Genomic DNA, 25,317 nt, shown 5'->3' on the forward strand with positions numbered 1-25,317 from the left:
AGGCTCCATATGCAACAAAATATTTATAGAAACACTTTGAATAGTAGCAAAGTACCAGCTACAAAGTGGCTACACACCGACAGGAGAAAGATTAACCAAATTGTGGTACAAAAATGTGACAGGAATAGCTAGGTGGTACAGTGGGTAAAACACTGGGTCTGGAGTCAGGAGGATCTGAGTTCAAATCCAGCATTAGCCATTTAAATTACTTAGTCCTGTTTGCATCAGTTTCCTCACCTTAAAAATAAGCTGGAAAAGGAAATGGCAAACCACTCTAGTAAGTTTGCCAAGAAAAACCCAAATGGGGTCACAAGAAATTGGACATGGTGGGGAAATGATTGAACAACAACAAAATGTACTGAATATTTTTGTGCTATACAAAATGACAAGCATGATGAAAACAGAGAAGCATGTTAAGACTTATACAAATTGATACAAAGTGAAGCAAACGGAACCACACAAACAACGTACGCAATGACCACATTGTGAGTGGAAGGAACAAGAAGCATAAAACAACAAAAGTGAATGCTGCCAAATTATGTTTAGTCTCAAAGAAGAGATGGAGAGGATATGTCCCCCTGTTCCTTTGCAGTTGTTGGGGTTTACCTGTGTGGAACATTGTGTATAATGTTAGATTTTTTTAACATCTTGATCAATTTTACTGACTTTTTCTTCCTTGTTTTCTTTCTTTTTAAAAAATTCTTTGTTATAAGGGATGCCTCTCTGGAATGGGGAGAGGAAAAAAATGAGGGAAATCTGGTCAATGACATAAAAACATGCCAATAAAATCTATTTTTTAAAAGAACAATCATATATATTATATGTAACAACAAAGTAGGACCTAATAATGTTCATCAGTCATGGATATAAGTGATGGAAGTATTTTATTCACTGCCATAACAACACTGAGAATAATAGAGACATGGAAAACTATGAAATAAAGGTAAAAGGCAGAAAGAAGGGGAACTTTGTACACACTGATTACAACTTTATAAAAGGAAATTGTATCCTTTTGAATGTACACTCAAGAACTGGTAGGAGTTACAGAGCAAGTCATCGATAAGTTTCATTGGTGCCTATAAATTTAAGTGTCTGTTGTTGTTGTTGTTGTTGTCGTAAAATTTGATTTTTAAAAATGAGGGGAGAAAATGGTGCCTCTGCTATCAAATATCTTCTTCTCCTTGGCTGGTCTCAGGAGGTGATGACTGCAGGGTTCTGCTGTGGCACATGGAACAAGCCATCCACTCCAGGGTCAAACCTGACCAGTTGAAAGGAGAGCATCATTCTAACACCTTCTGCTTGGCTTTCAACAGTGAGAACACAAAAGTGTTTTCTGGAGGAAATGATGAACAAGTTATCCTCCACAATGTTGAAAGGTAAATCAGTTGTTCCTGTGTGAAGGTGACTGATTGTTTCTCTAAAGCTGAGGCAGATTTCTTCTTGGGCCAAAATAATTCTCTCTAAAAAACCAAAATGCTCAAAATTCCTCTTCTAAAGAAAGAACTTTATATTGTTTTCACAAAAAGGATTAACAGAGTCACCATAACATTCTTTTTTAGGAGAAAACTTAAAAGGCTGAAGGAAGAAGCATAAGTAAAATCACTTCCTAGTATATTCATTTTTTTAAACCCTCCATCATAATCAGATTTGACAATTTCAAAGCCTTCCCTCCTCTCCTTGTTAGAAACCAAAGGCAGAAGCAGGTGCTGTAGAGTGCTAAGAGCTTGGTTAAACGTCAAAGAAGCCAAAGTCATCCACTGTGTCGGGAGGCATCACCAGTCATTATGACTTTTGCCTTGCCATTCATTGGACTTTGATGACTCTAGAAGGGAGAATGAGGCTGACAACTTTGTGCAACTCTGCCTCACTTAAATTCAAATCATGTACTAGTCAAAACACATTACCAATGATGTCATTTTGGTCCTCTTTGAGTAAAAAGGACAACTACAAGTTACACAAAGTGACATTTTGATATTGATTAGTTGACAGACATAGTGTATCTTACTAAAAGGAGGCAACTGTTCCTTTTGGATCACTGTTAAAACAGCTCTTAATTATATAGCACTTAATATGTGCCAAGAAATGTGCTAAGCACTTCATAATGATTATCTTATTTGATCCTTATAACAACCCTGGGAAATAAGGTGCTATTATTATCCCCATTTTATAGATGAAGAAACTGAGGTAAATAGAGTAACTTTTAAAGTTAAAAAATGTAAAATAATTATTTAAAATATTAAAATTTCAAATTTAATTTTAAAAACTTTGAAGTTAAACATTTTAAAAGATGTTAAGTGACTTGCCCAGAGTCACATAGTTAAGTGTATGAGGCCAGATTTGAACGCAGGTTTTCCTGACTTCAGATCCAGCACTCTATCCATTGCATCATCTAGCAGCCCTTAATGTTTATAGAGGGCAGAGAAAAGTGACAATTTAAACAGGATCACAATTTCTGTTTGTCAAGCATGGAGGGGGGGTATTCAGTATAGTCTTATTTCCTAACTTCCCCGGTATAGAATCACCCATCAATATAAAGAAGTATCAATAGAGATCAGGATTCAGGTGCCCTTGGGAGGACAGGAGAAGTCCAGTCTGTTGTGGCTAGAAGAGCTTGGTAGTGAAGGGAAGGTTAGAAGGGGAAGTCAACACACCTATGGAAATAGAAGATTGAGTATGCAAGACCCCCACTTTGACTTTGATAAGGCTTCTAGTCTACCACTAAGCTTAGCTGGGGATAAAATAGAATGCTAACTAGAAAGAACGTTGGAGGTCATATATTCTAATCCTATAATTTTTCAGATCAAGAAATTGAGGCTGAGGAAAGTTCAAGCATTTATTCAATGTCTCAGTTTATTAGAGAGAGAGAACTAGGTCTAAAATTTAAGTCTTCAATAATTTTATCATCTCCTTGGATAGTGACCACAGGTCTAGCCTTGGAGTGTTTGGGGGGCCTGTAGAATCAAAGTGAGCCTTAGGATATAAACTGAAAGTATATCTGGGGACATAGACAATTTATTGTTTGACTTGGAAGTTCATGATTTAAACTCTCCCACAGGATGATCCCTTCTTAATCCTAGTGAAATAATGGAGTCCCCAACTTGGGTTTCATATTACAAGTTGAGACTAAAGATTGGTGTTTGTTCAATGCTATAACTCCTCGATGGATCCTATAGTTTACCCTGTCATAAATGCCAAGGATCTTTCCTTCTCATGTATGCCAAGGTTGCCTATGGAGGAGAGAGCAGAGTCAAGGGAGAATAAGTGAGTATGTAACCAGAGAAACTTGGCAGCTCATATACTCAGGTGGCACTCCAGTTGAACTACCTTTGGTGACTGGTGAGCAGAACTCTGGCAGGAAGGGACATAAAATAGGAAACTACAAGATGGCAGAGGTAGAATTCCTCACCAGAACAAGTTCAGGGCTAGATCAAATGAGGATAAGACAATAAGAGAACGAATGAGTGGAGGACCCGGTTCAGTATTGGAGGTTTAGCTGCCCCAGATTTTAAAGGGACATCTCATTGAACCTAAATTTCAGAATTACAAAAATTTGGCCCTTGATGAAAAACTTTTTAGTATGCAAGGAATAAGGAAATAGAATTGTCCTACATTTAAATGCTATGGAGAATGCCAGAATCAAATAATTTTCTTTAGGTATCCTAACCCCTTCTATCTCTCTCCCTGCCTCTAAGCAAGTTGAGGTTAGAGAATTCTTAGTCCATACCTAGATTAGCCATTATGACTAATGATCCAATTTTAAAAAATACTCTCTAAATTAGCTTTTTAAATAAATTTGACATTGTTATTGATCCTGTCACGTGTAGATTCAACATTAGTGTTCTTACTTCAGATGTTTCAAAAATTCCAGTACATTTTAAGATAGTATATCCTTTTCACAGAAAATTATTGGGATGTTTATTTTAATATAATTAGGTTTCTTTTGTCTCCAATCCCTTCCCCCTGTTTTCTCCTCACTCCTCTTTCTTCCAGGACATTGACATTATAATTATTTCAGCCAGTCATTTCCTTCCTGTTTGGGTAGTATCCAACAGTTCTGCCATTTCCTGAACTCTTCATTGTCCAGGATACTAGCCCAATCCCATCAGGAATAGGTCTATGAACAATTTAGAGGTAGGAACAACACCACAGTACTTTAAAAGAGGGTAAAAGCAAAAACGGGCACAAAAATCGCAGGTCACAAGAATGTTTGCCTAGTTGTATTGGTGTAAGCACTTTCCATTTCATTTTATCTCAAAGCATATAATTTTTATCATTTTGATAATGCTCCTAGAATTGTTACCTCAAACAATTCTCTTTTTCCTCCTCACCTCCATGTTCAATTCTAAAATAGGCCCTTGAGAGCTATCATGCAATAGCTATTCATTCAGATAACTGCCTAAGGTAAAATATAGGAAATAACAATGACTACTGGGGGCTCATATAAGACTTCAAGGGGATGGGAAGACTAATCCAGTACCCATTTTGGCTGACTTTTCCAGGTTCTCTAAGGAGCACCCCAAAGTACTCTGGATCCAAAACGCATGACTTCCTCCACAGGCATCTTAACTCAATAATACTCACCTAGGCTGGCTGATCTCTATTCTGGTGCATATTTCACTGTTAAGAGAATACAGTCACAAATACATTATAATTCACATTTATGTAAGCAACTTGAGTTTGCATACCCAATACTTTGACAATCATCCCCAAAATCATTCCAAGCACATATAAAAACATGAGGCTAAAGAAAGTATGGGGGAGTCCTGTGACTTGAGTATGAGGATGATTACTAGACCCTCTCTAATTTTTCTTAACTCTAACACCACCATAATCTCTGGGTCAGTCCTAAATGAAGTTACTTCCCCTTTTGTGGTCCATTTCTTAAACTCTCACTTGATATTCACATCTCATCATCAACCTCTGCCCTCTGATTAGATCCTTTGCCTGAAGGGCAGGGGCAGGGCCAGGGGCTTCTGGGATAGCGGGTTTAGTATAGTTTTCTTCCCTATTTCCCATCAGATATGCTGCTTTGGGACTTTGGAATGTTCCATCATATTCCTCTGGGCACCCCCCAACCCACCCTAGCTTTTCAACTTCCTTTTATTTTATCTTCTATTAGATTATTAGTTCCTTATGAGCAGGGACTGACTTTGTTTTTATTTGTATTCCCAGTACTTAGCAAAGTGCACATAAGAAACATTTATTGACTATTGATTGACCACAGTGGACTATGCTATGAGCAAAATGGTCTAATAAACAAGTCACTTTAGTCACAAGGGAGTTAAATCTTTTTTTTTTTTTTAAACCCTTACCTTCCGTCTTGGAGTCAATACTGTTTATTGGCTCCAAAGCAGAAGAGTGATAAGGGCTAGGCAATGGGGGTCAAGTGACTTGCCCAGGGTCACACAGCTGGGAAGTGTCTGAGGTCAGATTTGAACCTCTGACTCTCAATCCACTGAGCCACCCAGCTGCCCCCAAGGGATTTAAATCTAAATTAGGATTTAAACCTAATTTAGTGCAGAATATTTTGGTTGTAATAAACAGAAAGGAATATGGGCTACTTGTCATATGAGCTATTCGTCCTTCTGCCCACCATAACTAATTGAAAAAATGAAATCGTTTAAGACCATTACAGCTAAGGTGGGTTAAATTGCAAAGAGATAAAAATAAAATAACTCTCCAGATTGAAAACAGGCAAAGCCTATTTGAAACCTACTGATTCCCCCCTCCTTCCTACTCCTATATTTATGGAACTTTTTGGAAATAATTACTAAATCAGTGAGAGGAATACTGTGGACATAATTTTCCTATGTTTTAGTAAAGTTTTTTAAAATTATTTCATATTATTCTTATAGAAAAGATGGAGATGTAAATAATGCAATCAAACAGATTCAAAACTTGTTGGATGGTCACACAAAGAGTAGTTGTCAATATTTTGGTGTCAATATGATTGGTTTCCAGGAATGTGTACTTGACCTAGTGTGTTTAACATTTTATCAATGATCTGGATAAAGGTAAAAGTGGCATGCTTATCATATTCTTAGATAACACAAAGCTGTGAAGGATAGCTAAAATACTGTTTGATAGAGTCAAGATCCAAAAGGATCTTGAAAGGTTAGAGCACTGGCCAAAATCTAAGATAAAATTCAATAGACATACATGGAAAATATACAATTGGATTAAAAAAATTTAACTTTGCAACTATAAGATGGGGAAGGCATAGACAGATAAGTGGATCAGAAAAACATTTTAAGGTTTTAGTGGACTACAAGCTAAAGGATTTAATAATGTGGATGGCAACCAAAAAAGTTAAAGCAATCTTGGACTGCATTAAGACGATCATAGTTTCCAAGAATAGGGAGGTGATCACACTGGACCTTGACTTTCAGACTTTAGTATCTAGAGTATTATGCTCAGTTCTGAGAACCATTTAAACAACGGACACTAATAAACTGGAGAATTTATAAGGAAGGGGCAATCAAGATGGTGGAAGGTCTTGAGTCCATGAGGATTAAATATAAGAACTCAAAATCAACAAAGAGGACCCAAAGGGGACACAATAGTTGTCTTCAAGCATTTGATGGGCTATCATGTGGAGACTAGATTTGTTCTGCTTGGCCCCAAAGCACAGAAATAGTGGTAGGGGTGAGAGGAGTTCTAAAGAAGAAAATTTAGGTTTGATGTCAGGAAAAATTTCAATGAGAGCTATTCAAAAGTGTGTGTGTGGGGGGACAGCTGGGTAGCTCAGTGGATTGAGTCACACCTAGAGACAGGAGACCCTAGGTTCAAATCTGACCTTAGACACTTCCCAGCTGTGTAACCCTGGGCAAGTTACTTAATGCCCATTGCCTAGCCCTTTTGATTCCAAGATGGAAGGTAAGGGTTAAAAAAAAAAGTAGAAGGGATTTCTTTAAAAGTGATGGGTTTCCCTTCCTTGGTGGGGGTGGGGGGGGAAGGGTCTTCAAACAGGGTCTGCATAATTATCAGTCCAGTGTGCTAAAGTAAGATTTCTTTGGTGAATGCGCTGGATTAGATTACTGCTGAGGTGCCTTATAACTCAGTTCTAGGATTCTATAACAACCTACATTCTCTTTCTTTTGTTTAGCTAAAAATCCAAAACACATTATCTCCAAATACCTGCCTCACTTCTCTTTTCCCTACTAAATCCCATGCACAGCATGATTGCCCTTCTATGGATTTCACCCAAACAAGGACTTTCTTTCTTCATGGACCTGAAACCTCAGGACTACATTTAACAATCTTGTAGTCATCTGAGAGAACTATGAAGAAGCATGTAGATCACATTAGCACAGGTGCTATTAGTGATTTTTCCATTTCCACTCAAGTCCTATGTTCTCAGCTTCTCTTATTCTTGACTTAGGCAGCTTATGTTAATACAATGTTTCATTTGAAAAGTCCATTTTCTCTCTGGTTTCTTTCACACCCAAACTTTAAAACCTTTGTCAGTTATTTATGTTCATTAATCATTCTCTACAAGAGTCAAATATACTCTTTGTTTTCTCCTATAGATCAGCAATAAGCAGTAGGACCCAACCTTTCCCAGCATCGTTCCCATAGTTATTACAAGGTGTTACCTTGTTTCATTGTTCAGCTACTTCTTACTCTTAACATGGAGGTTAAAAAGAAAAAAACCTAAACCAAGAAAAGCCCTATGGTCTCTTTGAAACTATTCTACACAGAACATTTCTGGGCAAATCAAGATGTAGAGAACTTCCATAGCCTCTTACTTACTTCTCTTGGTTTCACGTGGCTTACTGCTGTTATCCAAGAATCCAAATACTAAAGCCACAGCTACCACAGCTCCCAAAGTGTGATTTATTGCCAACATAACCATATTTGACTATAGTGTTTTTAAAAAAGAACCAAAACTTGGCACTATCACCCCTTTAGACTTGATATCATATGTGAAAGTTACTTTCTATGTAAACTAAAAAAAAGGTATAGCTCTCAAAAATAAGAGATGATGATGGGGTTGGGGCAGTTGGGTAGCACAGTGGATAGAACTCCAGGTCTAGTTAGGAGAACCTGGGCTCAAATCTGGCCTCAAATCCTTCTGTGTGACCCCAGGCAAGTCACTTAACCCCCTATTTGCCTAACCCTTGCCCTTCTGTCCTAGAGTTGATAGTAGGACAGAAGCTATGGGTTAAAAAGAGAGATAATGATGGCAGAAGGGCCACCTATATTGAGTTGGGCCTAACTGCAAGTAAAACTAGTTGTGAACAGGTCCATATTTTCTAGTTTTATGGGTCCTGCCTTCTTTTGCTGACTCCTACACTCATCAACCTTATATGGTGCTTTTTACATTCTAGGGACTCAATATCCAGATAGTTCTTTTATTCCTCAAGGTCAAGTATCAGTTTGAGATTTAAGAAGCAAATGATAGCAGCTTAAGAGGAAAGAAAAGTGGAAACTGGATGAATCATAAAATTTTAGAGATAGTATTCCTTCATTTCACAGATTAAGAAACAAGGCCAGAAAGATCAAGATAACCTTTGGTGAAAGAGCTTGGACAAAAGCCTGTGTTTTCTAATTCTTGGTGCAGTTCTCCTGCTACTCTGTACTTTAAGAACAAGGGAAAAAAGGTTAAAGGGGGAAAAAAGAATGAAAGATCACTGCTTTCCAGAATATGGCAAGGCTAGGGAGAAAGCTTAGAGAATTCACAAACCTGATAAGAAAAATCACTTTTAAAAAACAAAAACGATGAAGTGAGAAAGAGTGCTTGGTCAAAATAATTTTCACAGGTGAACCTGTGAATAAAATGAATAAAAGGGTATATAGCTTGTTAGCAATCGTACCTACACTCCCATTCTACTTTAAGATCTCTCCATGGCTTTGAGGTGATACTGAGTTCTAGCAAATTCTAGCAAACTATTTAAGGGGGGAAAAAAAGTACAAAGAAAACATTGTTGTGTCTGACTCTTTATGATGCAATGGACCATAATGTCTATGGGGTTTTCTTGGCAAAGATCCCGGAGTAGCTTGCTATTTTCTTCTTCAGTGGATTAAGGCAGAGGTGAAGTGACTTGCTCAGGGTCACACAGCTAGTGTCTGAGGCTAGATTTGAAATCAGGTTCCTGACTGTCGGCCCCACCCATATTCTGTTCACTGAGACATCTAGCTACCTCTACATATTACAACAATAAGCCAAATCTTAAGTAGATGAGATGTAAAACCCAGAGGAATTGCACATCAGCTATGGGAGGGGGTATGAGGGAGGACAGGGAAAGAACATGAATCTTGTAACCATGGGAAAATAATTCTAAATTAATCAAATAAAAAAAAAGATGAGAGGTAAAACCAAACCAAACCAAAACAAAACACGCACACACACAAATGCAACACTCAGTTCTAATAAATCAGTGCTGGTACTATATTGTCAAAATTAATGCACATAATCCTTTCTTGAAGGATCAATACATTGTTTTGAAGGAATGTAAACTGTAAGGAAGATTTGCCTGGGCAATTCTTGAGGGAGCAGTTGTATCAAATTAAAATGCATCAACATTAAAAAAAATCTTTTAACACTGAAATCTGGCTAGTAGAATGTAATTGCTGGCAGTTGGAAAGGCTAGATTTTGGGTGCAGAAGCACTGGTGGATTGTAGGTGTGCTGAGGACCAATTTAGTTAAGTTTGGAAATGCTATCACCAGGATGACTTCAGGACTTCACTAGTGGAAGAGATTCAATATACCCCTGAAATCATGAGTCCTTGAAGTATGAATCACACATCAATCAGCAACAGGTACATTTTGAGTAGATTAATTTAACAAATATCCCATACTGAATGGAACTAGTGAATTCTTGCAAAGTTGGCTAGAAAGGAAATTTCTACTAGTTCTAACCTGTTTTTTCCTCTTTATTTTCATTACAGGTGTTTCCATGGTATAGGGGCAATAAAGGGAGGCACCCAAGTGACTAGAATTAAGATATTTTTATGAAGAAATAGCTACACATTACTTAAGTATTATAGGCCTAACTGTACAGTAAACCATTGTCTTCTAGAGTAAAAATCTAGTACCTCATTTTTTTATTGCTTTCCTGAAACTATTTTCTATTCCTGAAGCCATTTCTATGGCACAATTAAGTCCTACATGTGGCTTATTCCCATCTATTTTAGCTTTAAAGGGGCAAAAAAAGCAAATTCATTTCTGCTTTCTATGAATCCCCACAGATGCTTCATTTCTCTTTTCTTTCTCTTACACTGAAGGCTCTTATTATTCTTTTCACTTTTCTTTCGATAAAGTTAAAAATGTCTAAAGTCAAATCTTGGTTTATTTAACATTTTCCCAAGGTGAACAAGAAGGAGCTTGTGATTGAAGTGATTGAAGATTTAGATTTGAATTCAGGTCTTTTGATTTCATATTTTTCCTGATGTGATACTGCCTATGTCTTAATAGTAATGGACATCAAGTTGATATACCACCCTCCCCACATTTTTCTTTCTTGATTATTTTTGCCTCAGGACTAGAAATTATAGTTAAATTTGCAACATGGAGTGGAAGGATATTTTTTTTCCCTCAGTACTTAACCATTAATTGTCAACCTAGTCTGCTACTGAATTGGATAGCTTTCACCTGGTTGGAACTACTTCCTTTCTTCCTTGAAGAGTTAAAACAGGAAGAAAAGAGTGTTTGGGCACTTTGATTTCCAGGAAGAGGAATACATGAGCGGTTACTAAGGGATAAATAATAGATTTATTTTTGCCTATATAATGAGGAGGATTTCTTACTGGTTGAGAAGAGGCAGGGCTTCAAGAAAGGAAGGCAAAGTACTTTGCCATACAAAAACAGGAGAATCTTTGAGCATGTTAAATCAAAACCAGTTGCAATTACCATCCACTCCTATCTAGCATCTCATTTACCTACTCTACTACAGGCATCATCATTGGCAATACCAGCAGAAAAGAATTGTGGTAAAAAAAAAAAGTTTTCAGGGGGCAGCGGATTAAGAGCCAGGCCTAGAGATGGGAGGTCCTGGGTTCAAATGTGGCCTCAGACACTTCCTAGCTGTGTGACCCTGGGCAAGTCACTTAACCCCCATTGCCTAGCCCTTACTGCTCCACTGCCTTAGAACCAATGTATAGTATTGATTCTAAGACAGAAGGTAAGGCTTAAGAAATTTTTTTTTAGTGATATTGGCTTTAGCCACTTAAGTGAATTCACAGGATTCAATTTGCAAAAGTTTTGGAGAAAACAAAGTTATAAACCTAAGAGTAATAGCTCTTCAATCTTGTTTTGTGCCTTCTACTCAGCCATCAAAAATATTTATTATCACCAAGATGTTTTGGGGAGTAAATGTGGTCTTAATATCTTCTCCAGAGTAATCTCCTATGCCCTGAATCTTCAATGATTTTGGAAAAAGATTTCTGGAAATAACCTTAAATTTTTAGGTTTGCCTTCTTGAGGAATCAAAACTGACAGTAGTGCAGGATCTCTTTCAGAATGATTCCTAGCAAGTAATGCAGAGAACAAAGCTAAAGCAAAAGAACTCTCTCTCTCTCTCTCTGTTACAACACATAGGACAATGAGAGCCAATAAAACTGTACTGTCAAAGTTAATGTGCATCAGTCCTTTTTTCTTTGAAGAATCAAATAATGGTTGTTGGATTTTTTTTTTTTAAGGAATATACTTTGGAAGGGAGGGTTTGTTTTGGGTATATTTGTTGGGAAGTGTTTGTTATGTCAAAATAAAATATACCAATCATTTCAAGAATAATGTCTTTTTAGAAACTGAAATCTGGGATGCAGAAGAAGTGAGTTCTAGATTGGATCATGATCACTAAAATTAATTTCCATTAAAATTCATCTCTCTTGATTGTATACTAAAAAAACTAAGTAGGATGAATTTCTCTTTCTCCTTTCAGAGACTTGGAAAGGTGACTAGAGCAAGGTCAAAGACTCTGAAAATGGAAGACAATGTTCTGTGTTTAAAAACTGGAACAACCAAACTGGCTACCTTCAAAGAAACATAAACCTACTTCTCCTTCTTCAGGATGGATGACTTCCTTGGATAAAGTCACTTCTAACTTGCTACACAGAAAAACCAAAAATAAAAAACCTGAGAGGAAGCAGAAAAACATACACTGAATATCTTTTGCATATGAAGGATAAAAAACCTTTCAATTTAATAAACTTTGCAAAAGCAGAATTCTTAAAATTACTTGGGCTTATAAAACTAGAATTTACAGTGATCCTCAAAGAAGACAAATTATAAAGCCATCTTGATTACAAATCTGAAAAATTCTAATGGTGGTCACATAACTTTTCTTTTCTCCTTCAAATAAATAAGTTAATAGTTACTGAATATTGAGCCCTCCTCACTGCTATTCACACTGTTAATATGAAATATTTCCTCCCCTCTAATTCTCCCAAGAGTATTTTCATACCTAAGTTATAGTATACTATGCCAAATATATCTTTAGTTTTACAGAAAGCTCAGCAAGACCATGTTCCCTTTTGGCTTACCATCTTTTCTTTCCTTTCTGTAGTTCCCTCAATGCCTAGAAATAGTCAAGTCTCTTTCTTCTACACATTTTGAACCTCCTTTCTCTCACTATCACCCCCTTCACAAATCTATGTTTTAGTGAGATTTTGATCTAAAGCCTCCTTGCAAAAGGAATATGCTTTTTTGCACACTAATAAGACATCAGTTTGTGTGTCGACTTCTAATTTGCAGACCTAGTTTTTAGCACCCTTTGACAAATGGAAACCATATTGCTTTTCTTCCTCCATTTCTTTGTTCACTCTAGATTATCTTGCCTTCTTATGAATCTTTGTGTAGGAAATCCAGCTGACCTTTGGACCTATAAAACCATGCTTTATAGTTTCAATGCATACTCAATAGTGACTGTGCTCAGGTGACTCTAATCATTACACATAGCACTAAGTTTGTCTTTTGGTCTTTTTCCTTCCCCTTTCATAAACTTCAAAAACAGTTTAGTTTTATCTATGAAATATTAGTTTATGACCAACCCATCTCCTTACATTCTCTGCTTTGTAATATCCAAGTTAACAGGGACTTGATTCTTCAGGATGCAGGGCCTGGATCATGGTCCCTGTCTTAAGGAGTTTCAAATCAGACCAGTTATGACCAAAGGGATTCAGACGAATTAGTTGTATACAATACCACTCTTTTCTCTTCCAACTAGATATACACTCCTTCATTTGTATGGTTCTGAGTTATTCACCAATGAGAGTTCATATTAGTAGTAAAAGTGCAAAAGCTCTTAAAAGCTATCCTTCTTCCCCTGTAAATCTAGCCCTCAATGTCTTGGGGCAAGGAAGCACCTGCTAGTTTTTGTTCAAGTGGGATCTAGGAACTAGCACCAAATTGGTTACAGCACATGACCCACATAGACTTCCAATTTAATGTCTTCATAAAGGTTATACAGTGTTACAAACTTAAAAATAATGAAATTTATTAGAAACATGTACTCTCCCTGAACCTAAAGGCCAATCTTTCCCATAACCTCCCATTAGCATTAAGAATGTTTTAATGTAGTACATCCACATTAAGTGCTTTATGAAAAAATGCTACAAAAAGAAAACATGGAAGGCTTCACAACTTTCAAGAAAGCAACCATGCTCTTCTCATCAGCACAGTCAATGGGCTAAAGGACTGTTTTCATTAGCTCTCTAGTCTGCCCACCCAAGAGCCACATCTGCCTGAAACAGGATTACATGTAGCAGTTACCCCTCATTAAGACCAGAATACCTATGATGTGTAAACAGTGAGGTGGCAGAAAAATATACATCTATATATTCTTTCAAGTGGAGAACTAAAAGAAAAATCTTACTCAACAGCCAGATAGATGAGGATGAACACACACATACATGTGTGCAGGTACACACACATACACACACACGCGCGCGCGCACGCACACGCACACACACACAAGAACAAGTCAAATGTCTCAACAAGGATTTACTTTAACAGAACCTTGCACAGGTACACTATGCTCAAGTCTCACTAATAAAGGAGTCACTTGGATTTTTTTCTTTATACAGCACAAGCCATTGGCCAAACACTTAGACCCATCGCCGAATGGAATGGAGCAGCATCATAGACACAATATTTTAGACCCTGGCTCTATGTGCCTTTAATACTTTTTTCCTTTTCCTCTGTGTTTACTAAACAGGGTTATTTCTTGTTTGTTTTTTAATAAGGTTCTTTCTCTGTAAGCTCTTTTTCCACCTCTTATATTTATCATGTTTTTAATTTCTTCTCTGAGCAGGAATTCTCTGAATCTGTGTCTTCCAATTCCCCTCGGTGCCTTTTGAGTCCACTTCGTCCATGGGTTCCCCTGCTGTCTGCCAAGTGAGGTTCAGTTGGGTCTTCTTTCGTACCAGTGCTGTGGTCCTCACAGTCCATTTCAGACAGATGGCAGTCTTTGTGCAAGAGTGCCCCAGGTAGAAGCACATTGTCATTGTCAGCATCTGAGTGTCCTGGGGAAGAGTGGGTGACTGCCTCTGACTCCCCAAAGTTCTGTCCATTGTTGTGGAGGTGAAGGGGTCGAGAGTGGAAGTGTCCATTGTTGTGGTTGGGGCAGACGGTTTCAAGGTTTCTCTCCTCACTGTCATCAGACTGGGTCCTAGGACAGTTACTGGATCCTTTGGGAGTTGTGGATAAGGGCTGCTCCTCAGCCCTGTCACTCAAGGCTTTGCAGAGGGCTTTTCCATTGAGCTTCTTGGTCTCAAAATTGTGTTCTACAGAGCTGCTGTTATTGGTGCCCTGGGATGTGCCTTCTTGTTCCTCTGCACATGGATGGCTGTCAATATCACAGCCTGGGCCATTGATAGGATTTGTGGTAGGACTGCCTTCTTTCAAAGCTTCCCTGCCTTGGCTTTCAGAGGGGAGATCCTGGTTGCTTTGGGAAGCAGCTATGCTCAAACCACTTTTACTGGAAGATGGGGTAGGGTTGCTCTTCTCGCTTGTCCCAGGTTTTCCCTCATCTGTCTCCCCAGCTCCTAAGGAAGTTTCTTCATCTTTGCCAGTTGAATATGAGATGTAGGAGTAGTGGAGCCATTTGTAAGCTTTGTAGATTTTGCGCTCAACTGACTCCATGTCAGAAGCTGGGGAGGCCCTTCCTGGGTGAACGTCCATGTTGGAGGAACTGCGTTCCGGTGAGGAAGCTGGTGAGGAAGAGAGATCATCCACTTTGATCTGTGGGTAGTCATAGTTATCTTCTCCAATGTAGGTACCAGCATGCTTTGCTGGGGCACCAGACCTTTCATCTCGTGGTGGCTTTTGCCGCCGCCTCATAGCATTCCTTTGACGGGTAGAAGTACGTCGCTCATTGAGCTCCTCCTCATCCTCAGTGCTGCTGCTGCTACTTGAACTACTAGATTCATTCTCTTCTGGGCTGGGTGATCTGGGTCGAGGGAAGAGGTCAGTGTCCAATTCAGCCTCACAAGCATTCTCATCTGAATCAGACTCATTAGAGAGGGCCAAAAGCCGCTTGTCTTGGTACCTCCGCAAGGCAGACAGACGCTGCTGTCGGGAGGCCACATCTTCACATGAAGAAGGTGGGGGGGAAGCTACTGCAGTAGCTCGAAGGGGTCCCAGGTGGAAGGCAGTATCAGTGGACTCATCTGCCATAGGTGGCGGAGAGTGATGCAGCGAAGCTGAGGATTCAGAGTCACTATAGCCTGAACGCTCACTCACCCCTGCATGGAGCTGTAGGATGGTACTCTCGCTGAGGTCACTGTCTGAATCTGAGCTCCAGCCCTCAATCTCCCGGCGCACTAGAGAGTCAAAGAAAGCCATCATCCGTGGGTCTTCTTGGACTGACTGGTTAGCATAGTCATGGGATAAACCACTACCACTGTTCAATACTAGGCTAATATATTCTTCATGGGTATAGAGACAGCGGGAATCATCTTCAATTCGACCGTCAAGATCTCCAGTACAGCCTGGCTGCTTGTAAGGACTCCATATCTAAAAAGAAAAAGAATCAGATTTGAAAATATTTGAAAGTGGATGACAAGATAGGACACAAACATAAGACTTTCCCCCCTCTTTTACTTCACTCCTGCTATGTTAAAAAAAAAAAAAGAACATCTTATTGATGCCTTTTATCTTTTTTAACATCGTGGTCATTTCTGAATATATCCTACTCTGCTACTCACTGTGTAACTCTGGGGAAGTCATGAGTTTGCTCTTTTACAAAAAAATGAGAGGATTAGCCTACAGGCAATATCTATGGTCCTCTTAAGAACTTTAAATCTCAGGTCGTTGCCACTTCCATTTCTGTGTCATTTGGCAAATCATATGGCCTCACTATGTGCCTCAGTTTCCCATTACTCTGTGTGAGAGCAAGACAGATGGATGACATTTCTCTCTCCTTCCCCCCACCCCCAAACCTTCAGGAACAGCATGAGGAAAAGAGCATGGTATTGTAGAAAAAGCAATGAATCTGGGATTGCTATATAGCAGTGGTTCTCAACCTTTCTAATGCCCTGACCCCGCAATACAGTTCCTCATGTTGCGGTGACCCCAAATCAAAAAATTATTTTGGTGGCTACTTCAAAACACCTGATATGCATTATGTATTCTCATTGCTACAAATTGAGAGGTTGAGAACCGCTGCTATATAGGGTTCAAATCCTAGCTTTGCTGAGTAAACTACCTCATTTTTTTGAGCCTTAGTTTCTGTTCCTGACAAATGAAGGGACTGAACAAGATGATTTCTGAATTTTTTACCCTGACTCTAACTTAAATCATACTGTAAGTTGAGGTAGAAGTCAATCAGTCCATAAACATTTATTAAGCATTGCTTGTGTTGCCTAGCATTGTGCTGGAAATACAGGGAAAGGCAAAGATTACAGAGAAAGGAGATAGTGTCAAGGAAGGAAAAGCAAGTAGGCCAGTGCTGCTGGATCTCCAAGTGTACAGAGTGTGGTAACATATGAAAACAAGATAGGAAGGCACTAGGATAGGAAAGATTTTAAATGTTAAATAGAACACTTTATATTTGATCTTTGAAGGAAGAGGGAGAGAGGGGATGGGGATGAGGGTGGGATGTATGTGTGCCATGGTTGCATCTATGTTTCAAAAAAATAGCTCCAGCAGGTGAGGAAAGGATGTATAGGAGGGGACAGAGGCTCAAAGCTAAGAGACCAATTGGAAGGCCAGGCAGAGGTGAGATATAATGATGTTCAAAACCAGGGTTATGGCAGAGTGAATGGAGAGAAGAGGATATAGAAGAGAGATATACAACAAGAATGAGACTTGGCAATGAATTGAGTATGGATATGTTGTGAGTGGGAGGTGCTGAAGTGAGTCTGGATGACTGGGAAGATGTTGGTGCCCTTAAGGGTAATAAGGATGTTGGGAGATTTTGAGATGCCTATGGGATCACCCAGTTTGAAATGTCTAAAAGGCAGATGGTGATGTGAGAGAGAATGGGGCTAGATTGGTAAATATGGGGATCGTCGGCATAGATATGCTAAATGAACCCATGGAAGCTGATAATATTATCAAGAGAAAGTATAGAGGGAAAAAAGAAGCGGGTCCAGGACAGACCTTGGGAAGACATCCATCGTTAATCAGCATGATATAGATAAGAATCTAGAAGATGAGAACGAGGAACAATCAGATGATGGGAGAACCAGGAAAGAGCAGGGTCACAAAAACCAAGAGACAGTACCCAGGAGGGGGTCATTAACAGTGTCACATGCTGTGACAAGGCCAAAAATGATGACTGAGAAATGGACATTAATTTGCCAGTTAAGAAATCACATAAGAGACAAGTTTTGATTTAATGATGAGATAGGAAGCCAGGATGTCGAGTGGTAAGAAGAGAAGAAGAGGAGAGGAAACAAAGGCACTTCTCTCAAGGAGTTTGGTTGAGAATGGAAGGAGAACAGAATGACAGAAAGGAGTGTGTAAGGATTTTTTAGAGAATAGAGGAGATGGGCATGTCTGTAAAAGATCAATGGAAGTATAGAGATGGGGAATGTTGGCTGTGTGTGCAATTTGCTGGAGAAGTAAGGCAGGGTTGGAATCAGGATAACATGCTCTGAGAGACAAGATCTTGCCAAGAAATGGTATTACAAAGCTCTTTGGAACTATAAACAGCTCCCACACCACAGCTCTCTGAGAGAGTTAATAAGAGTCTGTTCATCTATATTCCCCAACTGAAGTTTTGCTATTTTTAACTAATAGGTATTGCTTACAGTTGCTTTAGCAAGAATAGCCAACAGCCTACACTACAGTTTCATTTCTGGGAAGGAAGCATCTGTTACCCAGGAAACCAGCTTAACAAGCAAAGAGTATCAAGTCCTCCAACATTTGGTCCAGCTTTTTGGTTAAGGCTAGTCACAAGCCCCAGGAAAAAGAAACCATCTATAAGCCTTATCAATCTATGTGAGGATTTCTTCAGTTTTCTGCTTATCCCCTATTGTATCTGGAAACATGTGAAACAAGAGACAGGTTCAGCTCTTCTACACTACTGTATTCAATGGAATTAGGAAGAAAACTGTTGACAATGTGTGGGATTTTTCCATATATAATCACAGTCAGGAACATAGGTGAGCTTGTGAGTTTTCTGGTAACACCATGAACTATCAAAATACCTGTATCCTTTCTCCTATACCTTTAAAAAATACAAATATTATCCACAACTTAATGGTACAGAGAATGTACTAAGTGGGGGAAAAGAAAGACAGGGAACCATAGGATGCTATGAATGAATTTATCTAAGCTTCACAGACCTAGGACTAGAAGAAACTTCAGATGTCATCTATATCTCCTTATTTTACAGATAGAGAAAGGAGGTGAATTGACCTTAGAAATGGGATTTAAAGGGGCAACTAGGTGACTTAGTAGATAAAGAGCCAAGCCTGGAGATGGGAGGTCTTGGGTTCAAATCTGGCCTCAAATATTTCCTAGTTATCCAACTCTAGGCAAGTCATTTAACCTCAATTGCCTAGCCCTTACTCTTCTGATATCAGATCTAAAAGAAAAGGTATGGGTTAAAAAGAAAGGAAGAAAAAAAGAAAGAAATGGGATTTAAACCCAGGTTCTTTGAAACTAAGGTCTGTGCTATTCACTCTATCAGGATCAGAAGCTGCAACAAGAACCAAGGTTTTCTGACACCCACATTAGGACTCTATCCAAATAAGCCCTACTATATCTTTAAAGTTGGAGCTATACAGGTGTTTAAAACAGCCAGCTTCTTCCCAGGAGGGGCTAGTGTTGGGGAGGAGATACAGAAAACACTGCACATGGCAGATGTTATGGAAAAAAACCCACTTTAACAGTAATTAAGCTGTCACTGCAAATGAGAATTATTAGATCCACCTGACTATGACAGGTTAGACCACAAAGTGGCCTAGATAAGCTCACATACATTAGCATGTAGCCATGGCAATACTGATGAAATTCAAGGAGATTTTCTTGCCTGACAGGGTGACTATCTTTAGAAAGCATCCAATACAAGCTTCTTGAACCTTTCCAACTTGAAAGACTGTTAAGAACAATGCTTTCCCCCAAATCAAGCAATTACAAATTCTTTTCCTCCTTATGAAAACTCCACAGAAGCTTGCCACAGCTTCCTCTTGTTCCCTTTCATCACTCAAAAGATACCAAAAGATACCAGTTCTGGGTTTTGAAATATTTTTCTACAACTGCTTCATCAATGCAATTCAATTCTTCAGCCTTTAAGTTCTTCATTTGATTAGTTGACTTTATCTTCTTTTGCTTCATAGGGTCATCTCAAAAGGATTTGGGTTCACTGCCATGAAAATAGCTGCACAAAAAATTTTTGCACTAAAACACTTTTGTGAAATTCTTTAAGAAGCTCACTTAATCAAAGACTACAGTTTTCCATACTAACTAAAAAAAAAAAATATATTGACCTTCTGTCTTAGAATTAACACTATGTATTGGTTCCAAGGCAGAGGTGTGGCAACATCTAGACAGTGGGATTAAGTGAGTTGTTCAGGATCACACATCTAGGAAGTGTCTGAGGTCAGATCTAAACTCAAGACCTCGTGCTTCTAGGTTGTGCTTTCTTTCTATCCACTGAACCACCTAGCTGATATTAACTTTTAAAAGTCTTTCATTTCTGCCTAATCAGACATTGCCTTGGGAAAAAAGTTCAAATGGTAGTTTCAAAGTATTAATTAATTTTTTATAACCCTAGAGATCTAGTCCTAGAATAGACTTTTTGGAAGTAGTTAAGGTAGAAAAAATTGTCTGGAAACAGAACCCCTGGGGCAAAAAAGATTAAGTTCCAAATTTTCTTCTCAGTTTCCATACTTAACTCATGAAAGTGAATTCTTTTCCAACCCCATTCACCAAATAGCTAACTGAAAGGCTGTGACACTTTTATTTAGGGTTAAGACAGTACCAGAAAAGAAATGAATCTGCCTTCTAAAAATGCTTAGCTCAACTTGCAAAGGCCTCCCTCACTTTCTTCTGATATTGCAAGGCTTCCAGTGGAATAGTCTTGATATCTTTTATTCCTATTCTTCTTTTAAATTCCTCATTGGTGGGATATTGTGCCTCTCCTTTGTGTGATACTCATTTTTAAATCTTAGATACTGCCATATTCCATGTTTTGCTACTATTTGGCAAGAGCAATAGAATGCTGGCATTAAAAATAAAGGTCTTTGAGTTTGTGGGAAATTTTGTGTCATTTAGAAGGAACTCTGCATTGTCCAATCTACTGTTACCCTAGGTCCAATTTTTTTTTAAAAACCATTTGAACTGTATGTGCAGACTGGACATACAGTCTGCTAAACAAGTAGGGGTTCCTAATTTTTGCATGTATCATCAATCCCTTTGACAGGCTGTTAAATTCAGCCTATAGTCCTCTTCTTAGAAATATATCTTTAAATGCATAAAAATACATAGGATTACCCCTCCCCTCCACTCCGACTGATGACCTCCTTGGCCTAACTCAACTACCTAACTCAAATCCTACCTCCTACAGGAAACTTTCCCCAACTTCTCTTAAACCCAGCGATTTTTGGCTTTTAATCATTTCCTATTTATCCTGTACACATGCTTTGTCTATATTTGTGTGCATGCTGTCTCCCTCATTAGATTGTAATCTCCTTGAGGGCAGGCACTGTCTTTTGCCTCTTTTTGCACCACCAGTACTTATGACAGTGTTTGGCACAGAATGGGTGCTTAATAAGTGTTTATTTACTAATTGATTAATAATATGCTGGCTTCCTGAGGAAAAAGAGGGGTAAAAAAATACTCTTTGGGGGGAAGAGTTTAGATTTATAGGTAGGTAGAGAGTCTGATTGTATGCTCAAACACTAAATTAGAAGTATAATCAAGCAAACAATGAACTGATATGATATGAGACTATTATACATTTCTTACAGTATAGTAACTTATTTATCTAATTTAAATTGTTTAGAAGTTACATCTGAGAAGGAAAGTGTTGAAGGCTCTTTTTGAACTCAGGTGTCAGAAAGAATTTCCCTTTCCCAAATGTTAGAGACAGGGATAAAAAGAGAGCTGTTTTTTACCCTTGCAGCTGACAATCTTAGAGCACTGCCTTGGAACAGAGAAGTAACTTGGCCACACTCACATGGCTATGATGTGTCGGAGGCAGGAACTGAAGCTTCTAGGCTAGTTCTCTGTTCAGGCCATTCCTTGTTACCTCTACATTTGTTAACTACAAAATACAGTTTCAGAGGTGATGGTGGTGGTAGGTGCTAAGGAGGGGAGATCTTTTAGGAGTACAGACTATTTCCCATTTGGGTCAGAAAACAGTACCCTTGGAAAGATCAGGAAAAGAGAGGGGTAGGTGGAGCTAAGTAGGTTAAAAAAAAAAACACTTCTGTGGTGAGAATGGAATTTGGCTCAATGCAGTCTGTTAGCCCTCTAGAAATAATCACTGGGCTATTAAATAGCTCGTACCAGTCAATCCCCACAATTCCTGACAGGTGAGTCACCAGTGAATCCCCCTTTACAATAGGAGCCAGGCCTAAAGCATGCCCAAAGACACCTCTCAAAATGAGGTGATTTCTGGCTTGGACAGACTCATCTCATTGCCTAGCAATCAGTCATCTGGCATTTACCAAATGCCTACTCTGTGCTAGGCACTGGGTTAAACATTATCTCTACTATGTCTAACCCTTGAAGAGATACAATTTCTGGTTGGACTGCCACTAAAGCAGACACATCTGAGATAAAACTAAGCTCGGTTCTAACTTCTGCCTTGCTTGCCCTTCCCTTAAGACATATATATTATACTCTATTAAAAATTCAGATTGAATTCAGATTCACCATACCTTGGTGCAGTGATCCTAATCCCCTTGGTTTAGAAGTTAACAACTGAGCTCTAAATGCCCATCTTCTGGAGTAGTGATCTCCCCAGCTCAGTGTGGTTAGCCTCATGCAGAAAACATTTTCTTTTTTTTTCCTTTTCTGAGATTCTGGCTAGCTTCCCAATAGTGATCTTAAGTTTAAGGACTTCAGTTGAGTCAACAGTAGTCTGTGGGATTCAGCACATAAAGAGGGCCAAACAGGAAGCTCTATTCTATAGGAATTGCCCAAGTAGAGCTTCCCTGGAATAAAGAATTATGTCATTTATGTCTGGACAGAGCATGTTCCTATGCCAAAACCTTGCTCAATTAGTCAAAAGGAAGGTTCAAAGCAATTCAGGAGTCTGAGCAAAATCAAGTAAACTGCTAAGAATTTTGAGTGAGAAGAATCTAACAAAACCAAAAATAGTACCAACATGTCTTAATTCACATATTTTAAAAAAAAATCTAAAAAACAAGTATTAATCTAAAGGGAAAACTAGTTATTACAGAGAAATCAACCAAATAAGCCATTGGGTTAACAAAAGACTGTCACAAAACAAAAATTTACCCAAAATCCATTTAGCAATGATCTGGGAAAGGTGTCCAGATTCCAAAGGCATAAACGATGTCAGAAGTCTATGAGAGATATCATGTTTGGGACCAGAGATTTGAAAAACCAGGCCATCTGAGAAAAAATTCCTCAGGGCAATAAGTAAAGTTATAGAAATTAGCAATGACGCCCAAGCCTAAGGCAGAAATACGTTGAGCTTGAAGGAAGTTAAAGTTATGAGCTTTATGAATTATGATTTCTACCTCTTGCATTGTACCTATGTGAGTTACTGTTTATTATCAGATTCTAGATACCTATGATGATACTGGCTTTTAAAAAAAAAAACCCTTAACTTCCATCTTGGAATCAATACTGTGTATTGATTCCAAGGCAGAAGAGTGGTAAGGGCTAGGCAATGGGGGTTAAGTGACTTGCCCAGGGTCACACAGCTGGGAAGTATCTGAGGTCAGATTTAAACCTAGGACCTCCCTTCTATAGGCCTGGCTCTCAATCCACTGAGCTACACAGCTGCCCCTGATAATACTGGCCTTTAAAAATCCTGCCTAGCAAATGCTCATCTTCCTTTCTAAATGTTTTTAGAACAACACACACACACACACACACATGAGACCTGCAATGTCATGGAGGATTTCTCAGTAGCTAAATGATCAAATATCCCTAAATGATAAGATAATAGTCAACATGAAGGGTGAGTCCAAGTCAATGGCAAAGACAAAAAGGGTAAAGTTGTCAAGGTTCCTAGCATCTGGAATGTGAGGAACAGGCATTAGGCCATTTTATCATGAATATATTGGATTGGGTGTCTTACTTTCATACAACAAAAATGTATCTTGGTAGGGAATGATTTAATTTATAATTGACTAAAGTCATTTCATTTTTATAAAATGGTCTCAAACACAACTGCATGCAAATCTTTGGTTTGTTTTTCAGTGTATGTTGGCCACTAGTTCTCAAAGTTCGTTGGTTAGAAACTTGGCAAATTGTGACAGCAATAAATGGGAAATGGAAAACTGTGATAGCATATCCCCTTAACTTCAACATGAAATTTGACAGGCAAAATTGATCAGACTTAAGGCCAAAGAAAAAGCTGGAAACATGGTAGCAATATGAGGCAGCATCTGGAAGACACTTTACTGATTAAAATAGTGGTCAAAATGTGATTTATTTTTGCTTTACTTCTTCATTGTAAATTTAAACACAAAATAAAATGAGCATTTTCAAATATATGCTACATGTATAGTAGAACAGAAAAGAGGATTATATGTAAATCTCTATTGTATATAGATTTTTTCTTTACAAATATTATAAAAACACATTTTTTAGAAAATCACTTATCTGGGGTAGATCAAGATGGTGGCTTAGAAGCAGCAGAAGTTCAGACCTCTGAAAACCCTTCCTTAAGGATCACAAACTGAATGCTCCTAGGGGACTTAAATTCAAACCTAACAACAGGACAGAGCCAAGGAACCCTCCTGCTGGACTCAATCCAAAAGGTATGCCTTCCCAAAAGCCGGAATCCAAGAAACTCAGGTTTAAGGGGAAGGCAGAAGGAAGGTCCCAAGACCCCTCCCCCCACCCCCCACCTAGAGTTCTAAGCCTCCAGCAGCAGCGGGAACCTCTGGGCGGGCAAAGGCGCTGCTCTGGAGGGAGTACCTTGCGGGCAGAGCTGGGCCAGGCTCAAAGTCAAACACAGGCAGCGGGGAAGGAGCTGGTGAGTGAGTGAAGAGCATGCAGCCTGGTCACAGTGGCTGAGACCCTCCATATATTGCTCCAGCCTTCCAGGAGGTTTTGGTCTCAGGGCACATCCAGCCCAACCCAGCTGAACTTAATCCCATCAAAAGTCTTCAGAGATCAGGGAAGCCCAAACTCCAACACCCCTCCCTTACAGACTACTGGACTTTAATTTAATACAATCAAAAGCCTCCAGAGGGCAGGAAAGCTCGAACTCTAAAACACCTCCCCCACAGACTGTAGGGAGGGATGTTCTGTCAAAGCTCCAAGAGAGAAGACTGACAGAAACCCACCAAACCAAAAAAATTCAGAGGAGCAAGAGCACAGACAAATACAGGGAACAAAGAAGGGGTAAATATGAGCAAACAACAGTAAAAGAAGAAAGAAATTACAATAGACAGCTTCTGTACAGGCAACAAGCAAAAAGCAAACGGAATAGAGAGGGATCAGCAAACAATAAATCAGAAATCCCAGCAAATTGGATACAGGCTTCGGAAGAACTCAAAATGCAATTCAAAACACAATTAAGAGAGGCTGAAGACAATTGGGAAAAGAACCGAAAAACTAAAAGAAGTCATCTGGAAACGGAAAATAGTGTCTTGAAAGCCAAAATCAACCAGACGGAAAATGAGACAGAAGAGATGAAAGATGAGGCAAAGAGGATGAAAGATGACCTCCAAAGAAAATCAGACCAGAAGGAGGATGACCAAAAAGCCAGGGATGA

At 38.9% G+C, this 25,317-nt stretch overlaps 1 protein-coding gene across 4 annotated transcripts in view; it reads right to left on the reverse strand.

Annotated features, from left to right (window-relative positions):
- Positions 1-867: 867 nt before the first annotated feature.
- Positions 868-25,317, reverse strand: part of DCAF5 (DDB1 and CUL4 associated factor 5) — a 199,848-nt gene continuing 175,398 nt past the window's right edge. For all 4 annotated transcript variants that reach the window (XM_016423271.2, XM_016423273.2, XM_007473097.3 and 1 more), the window contains one exon: positions 868-15,956. In XM_016423271.2, the coding sequence (XP_016278757.2) occupies positions 14,226-15,956 (1,731 nt within the window). In that variant the 3' untranslated portion in view covers positions 868-14,225. The remainder of the gene's footprint in view (positions 15,957-25,317) is intronic.

This window comes from Monodelphis domestica, chromosome 1, assembly GCF_027887165.1.
Source record: "Monodelphis domestica isolate mMonDom1 chromosome 1, mMonDom1.pri, whole genome shotgun sequence".
Lineage (NCBI taxonomy): Eukaryota > Metazoa > Chordata > Mammalia > Didelphimorphia > Didelphidae > Monodelphis > Monodelphis domestica.